At 65.2% G+C, this 5,741-nt stretch overlaps 1 protein-coding gene across 1 annotated transcript; it reads right to left on the bottom strand.

Annotated features, from left to right (window-relative positions):
* Positions 1-1,363: 1,363 nt before the first annotated feature.
* Positions 1,364-5,401, bottom strand: LOC147596953 (maestro heat-like repeat family member 5). Its single transcript, XM_086769157.1, has 11 exons — positions 5,284-5,401; positions 4,727-4,965; positions 4,400-4,525; positions 4,183-4,262; positions 3,947-4,067; positions 3,534-3,623; positions 3,222-3,326; positions 2,702-2,993; positions 2,271-2,359; positions 1,726-1,875; positions 1,364-1,531 (listed from the first exon to the last, which is right to left on the bottom strand). Exons 1-11 carry the CDS (start codon positions 5,399-5,401, stop codon positions 1,364-1,366), a joined length of 1,578 nt encoding a protein of 525 aa, XP_086625283.1.
* Between the last annotated feature and the right edge of the window lie 340 nt (positions 5,402-5,741).

Genomic DNA, 5,741 nt, shown 5'->3' with positions numbered 1-5,741 from the left:
TCAGCATGCCCTGCCCTCTGTCCCTAGCCAGCGTTGCAGTCTCTACCTTGGCCACACCGTTGACCTCATCATGCATGCGGAAGAAGAGGGGGAGCAGGCCCCTTTGCACCATCTTCTCCATCCTCCTCCTGTCGTTGCCCACCACAGTCCCCAGCAGCTCCCGGAAGAGGCTGATGGAGATCTCTCTCATCCGGCTGCACTCCTGGTAGGGAGGAGGAGATGGGGACCTGAGGGGAGGTGCTGCGGGGTCGGGCTCTGCACACAGGAGCTGTGGGAACCTCTGCTCCAGCCCGGCAGCGCCGCTGGGGAGCCCGCGCGGCTCTGGGAGCGGCTCTTGAGCTGCAGCTGCTTTGCACAGGGGCCGGCCTGGGCCCCAGCACAGGGGGCTCGGAGGCATCGACCTGCGAGGGCTGGGCCGCAGGACAGCTCTCCTTGCCCGGTGCCCCTCTGCGGGGCTCGGTCTCCCACATCAGCCTTACATGGTCAAACAGGGGCAGGAGCTCCGCTGCCAGCTGCACAGCGACGGGGCTGGCTTCCTCCTTCTTCAGGCGACCCAGCATCTTTCTGCAGAGCAGCAGGACCGTCCTCTTGATGTCTGTGCTGCCACCGTGGAACACCTCCATCATGTGCGGGAGGAAGGCCAGCATTTTCCTTGCCTGTGTGAAAAAGAGAGTTTCCGTTTTGTGAGAAGGCCCGTGCCTGGAAAGCGCCCCAGGCAGCCGCAGGGCCCACCACGGCAGGGAGGGCGGTTGGAGCAGTCACCCCACCGCCTGACTGCCGGCCCAGGCCAGGCCACCGCCTTACCCACTGCCCCAGCCGCGGCTGCCAACACGGCTCCCGTCATGACGCCCTGCTCACCATGTCAGCTCTCTCCGCGAGCGTGAGGAGGCCTTCGAGGTACTGGAAGAGCACTAGCCAGCTTGGACACATCTCACAGCTGGCAGAGGTCGTCGGCTGAAAGAAACCCAGCAGTGAGACACTGGCAGAGCCTGCAGGGCTCGCGGAAGGCGATCAGGCCTTTGCTGGTAACTCACAGGCACGTGGATGCAGGCGCCTGGTTTCCTGTGGCTGTGAAGCCCGCGAGAAGATGCAATCCGGGATAATCTGAGGAGCTTGTTAAAGATCTCCTCCAAAACCTGGGGTATGGAGAACATCACCTCCCACATGGCCCGGGCAGTGCTGCAAGACAGAGCGCTCTGTCAGCCGGGCTGCCTCGGCCACAGCAGCACGGCCCGGGACAGCCCCGCGGGACACAGACCCTGCCCCTCGGTTGGGATGCCCTGGGCAGCAGGAGAGCGCTGAGGTGGTGGTGTTCCCGGTGGGGCTGGCAGCCAGAGAGTCCCCGGGCCCCTCAGGGGGCTTGTCAGGGCCAGTACCGGTCTCCTGGCAGAGCGATCTTCAGCATGGTCCTGACCGCCTCCCTAGGGCGCCCGATAGCCATCAGGAGAAGCAGTGACTCCACGCTCTGCCGGGCTGGTGCCGTGTTGATGTCCTCCAGGTTTTTGTGGATGCAGCTCAGGATCGCTGGCGCCTGGAGGGGACACAGGTGAGGATGGTGCAGCCACTGGGGTGCAGCCATTTCCTCAGCTGCCCTTCCCATCCCTCGCTGCTGCCTTCAGGTGGCTTCTGGTGCCCGACACAGCTGGGTTTGGGAGGGAGGCATGGAGGGAGCAAGAAGGGCTGACAGGGCTGAAGGGCAGGGCAAGCTGGCCACCGGCCACTTACGTTCGTCAGCCACAAGTCAGGGGCTGCCATGACCTCGTCCAGCATCTTTATGGCCACCTCCTTGTCAAAGATGCTGTGGTCTCTCACTGCCTCGATGAAGACAAGGACGATGACTGTCCTCTCCCAAAGCCTGAGGTATATTAAAAAGTCCTATGGGAGGAAGGCAGGGAGGGAAGACACGTCACCGCCAGTGCCCTGATGGTGCTGCCGAGCTGGGCAGTGGCAGTGCCTGCTGGAAAGCTGGCAGCAGGGGTTGCAGTAACTGCGTGGGGAAGGACGAGAAGAGAGGGCCCCCGGGGTGAGGGAGGAGGGTTGGGCTGATGGGCACAGTGTGCTGGCCCTCCAGAGAACCAGGGCTTGCTGGTGGCCAGGAGGGCTGGAGCTGCTGCTGGGACACTGCAGTGCAGCCCTGGCATCGTCCCTGCTCGGGGACAGCAGGAACCCTCTCCCCAGGAACAGCGGGGCCTCGCCAGCCCCGCTGAGTCTCACACACGTGCCCTGCTGATGCCACGGAGGAGTGTCCCAGGAAGGGGGGAGCTCATTACCGTGTCTCTGCCAGGGGCCAAAAACTGAGAGGAGGTGGTCTGGTGTTCCCAGCAGAGCTGCTGTGCTTTCTGCTTTGGCCTTGACCTGCCTAAACAGCGGGGGGAACACAGAAGAGTCAATAAGACAGCAGCTTTGCCAGCAAGCTCCCCAAAGCACCCAGAGATCTGCTGGCAGGACGGCAGGGCACAGGCGGTCAGGGAGATTTCTGGAGGGCGGCAGGAACAGCTTCTTGCTGCCAGCACTGGAGGGAGCAGGCGGGGTGATGCACAGATGGACCTGCTCTTCGCTAACAGGGAAGACGTGGCTTTGGGCCACGGCAATCAAGAGCCGCTTTGGTGGGGTTCAAGATGCAGCAAGGAGGGCGGAAGGAGAGCAGGAGGCAGCAGGTCCTGGACTTCAGGAGAGCACTCGGCCTCTGCAGCAGAATGACAGCTGGGAAGCTGCGGGAAGCAGCTGTGAGGGACAAAGGAGGTGGGGGAGAGAAGCCGACCCAACGGCAGATGTCTGTGTGCGGTGGGATGCAGCCCACCACAACTTCTCTTACCTTCTTGACTTTTCAGGAATCTGGAGAGGTAACAGAGAGCCTCTGAAGCTGGACGCTTTGTCTCATCCTCTGAAGATCTGAAAAGGAGGAGCCGTCCCAGCAGCCGCCCCAGGACTGGGATCTCGATGTCTCTGTAGCCGTCGGGGCCGTGTATTTCTCTGTCACAGTGGTCGCAGGCCTGGGTGAGGGAGGCAGAAGAGCAGCAGGGTTGAGGGCAGGCAGCTGGTGCCAAAGCCCTGCACACACTCTGGGGTGGTCCCGGGTGAGCCAGGGCCTCGCAGGGCCACGCCGGCCACGGCTCCCAAAGCAGTGCCATGGGTGACAACCCCGCGCGGGGAGAGCTGCAGGCTGCTCTGGTGTGCAGGGAGGGGGAGATGGCCTGGCTGGAGGGTGCCTGGCTCCTTACCTCCAGTGAGGAATGCCTGCTCAGCACACCGCTCAGCAAGCTAATCCTCCCCACAGCCCTCTCCCGCACCTCTGCTCTCTCAGAGTCGGTGAAGTTCAGCAGCATCTGGGGTGAGGTGCGAGAAGCTGCTGGTGAGCCCTGGCAGCAGACACCCGCTGCAGCACAAGCAGCGCGACCCAGCTCCTCAGCTGGACTCGCACAGTCCGTCGCCGCTTCCTCTGCTCTCGAGCAAAGGTGCGGGCCGTCCATCAAGAGTGGACAATCCCTTCCCTGCAGGGAGAGGAACAGCCCCGCTCTGTGCCCGGGCCAGACCTGGAAGATACTCTGCAGCTGCTCGCTGACTCTGCAGGCGGGAGTGCTGAGCACCAACGTCTCCAGCATCTTGTCCATGGCAATCAGGGTCTGCAAGGGAGACAGAGTTGTGGCCGTGCTCCCTGCTGTCCCTCTCGCCCCAGGAGACGACTCTGAGCTCCCGGAGCCAAGGGAGGCCTCCTGCACGGCATCGCGGTGCCCGGGAGAGAGCCAGGCACAGACAATCTGCTGCGGGCAGAGCAGCCTGCGGCACGGGACGTGGCCAGGCCCAGGGGAAGGGGACGAAGGGCTGAGGGTGGGAAAGCAAAGCCGAGACCCTGCCCTGCCCTGGCTCTCTGCTCATATCGCAGCACGGGGAGGCCAGGGAGCAGCCCAGAGGGGCTGGGGGCTCCTGTGGCTCACCCAGCACTTACCTCATGGTAGAGATAATTGCCCAGGCCGCGGATTTCGTTGTTTGGTGGAAGGAAGAAGACACTGGAGAAGCAGGCTTGTAGGAGGCTTGTCTTTTTGCCCTCCAGCAGAATCCCCGCTGAGCTGCAAAGAGGGAGAGGCGCCAGTGGGACACTGGTGCTGGGAGCAGAGCCTCCAGGCCTCGAGCAGGTGGGCACGCAGCTCTGGGACGGGGTCCCCAGGAGGGATGGGCAGGTACCTCAATGCGGCGATGGCACGCATGGCTTTCTGCCGCACGGCCGTGCGCATTTGGTCCCTGGGCTCCTCTTCCAGCAGCGCCTGCAGAGCACAACTGGGATGGGCCCTGGCAGCTGCCAGCACCCAGTGCCACCAGACCCTCGCCCTGCCACGCGCGGTCCCCACAGGGTGCCCGTGCCGGCCAGGCCCTTCCGCAGAGCCCTGGGGTTTCCCCTCACCTGGATCTTCTCTGCCAGCTGGTATCTGTGGCAGAAGACATCCAGGCCCCGACACAAGTCGTGCTGCTTGGCGGCTCTGCACAGCACGCAGATGCATTCAAGGAACTTCGTCTTCTGGCGCTCCTCCTGGCACGCGGGGACAGAGAAAGAAACGGGGAGCGTGAGAGGGGGACACACGGCCAGCGGGACCGGAGCCGTGGGCGCGCAGTGCCGTGCGGGAGAGCTGGGAGAAGCAGCGCTGCCCAGCCAGCACAGCTCCGGCAGCCCGGCAGCAGAGCCCCTGTCAGCAGAGGCCGGCACAGGCGCAGGTGAAACGGCCACGGTTACCTGCTGGGGGCTGCTGGCAAAGGCCTGGATGAAGTCGACGGTTGCGTGTTCCACGGCGTAGACAGGCAACCAGCTGTCATCTAAGGAAGGAGGAGAGCAGCGAGGGTGTGGAGAGGGGCCGGGGGCAGCAGAGGGCAGAGGCCGGAAATCTGCCCTGCGTCCAGCCCCTGCCCGCTCCCCTGGCACAGTGTTCCCGTGCGTGCCAGGGCTGGAGGGTGCCCGGCAGCCGGGCTGCCATGCTGGCGCACGGCGCGGCAGGGAAAGCCCCCGGTGCCCCGCGCTGAGGAACTCTCTTGCAGGTGGGCAGGAAAGGTCCCCGTCCCACAGCACGGCTGCCGGTGGCCGGAGCAGGAGCTGGGTCCCCTCTGCTGTCCCTCCCTGGGAGAGGCTGTGCTGGGGCCAGCTGCCAGCCCTGAGCATCCCCGTCATTCAGGCGGAATCGTGCCCCCGCCCGCGGGACCCCCGCTGCCCACGTGCCGGGAAAGGTGACGCTGGCGTCGAGCAGGGTGCGCTGGCTGGCCCCAGCCCTGCCCCGACCAAGAGGGCCCCTCACTCACCAATCTGCAGCGGCTCCACCATCGACACGTCGTCGGGCTCCCGTGGAGAGCTGCTCTCCTGGGATGTCCGATCTTCCTCCCAGGCCACCCTGGGGCGGCGGGGGGGCCTCTCTGCCATCCCGCGGGGTGGAGGAAAGGGTAGGAGTGGGGATGTGGGGGAAGCTTTGTCGAAAGGCCTCGGCGCTGCGGGGCTGCTGCCGGGGCCGGCAGGGTAAGACGTGGGCTCCTCGCGGGCTCCTCGCCAGCTCCACGGGCTCCTGCCCTGTCCTGTCGCTGTCCTGCCGGACACTGAGGGCGGGGGGGCGCAGCCGCGCTGACCGTACGCACTTGGACGGGGTGTCGGAACGCGGAGGTCACAAAGGGCCCCACTGTGACACGCTGCCCGGGCCGGGTGGGGCAGGGTTCCATGGGGTGCAGGGGGCCGGCTCAGCCCTGGGCACCTGGGTGCTCTCAGGGTG

This window comes from Chlamydotis macqueenii, chromosome 31 (assembly GCF_036417535.1).
Source record: "Chlamydotis macqueenii isolate bChlMac1 chromosome 31, bChlMac1.mat, whole genome shotgun sequence".
In the NCBI taxonomy this organism is placed as follows: Eukaryota; Metazoa; Chordata; class Aves; order Otidiformes; family Otididae; genus Chlamydotis; species Chlamydotis macqueenii.
This window is presented reverse-complemented; position numbering and strand designations above follow the sequence as displayed.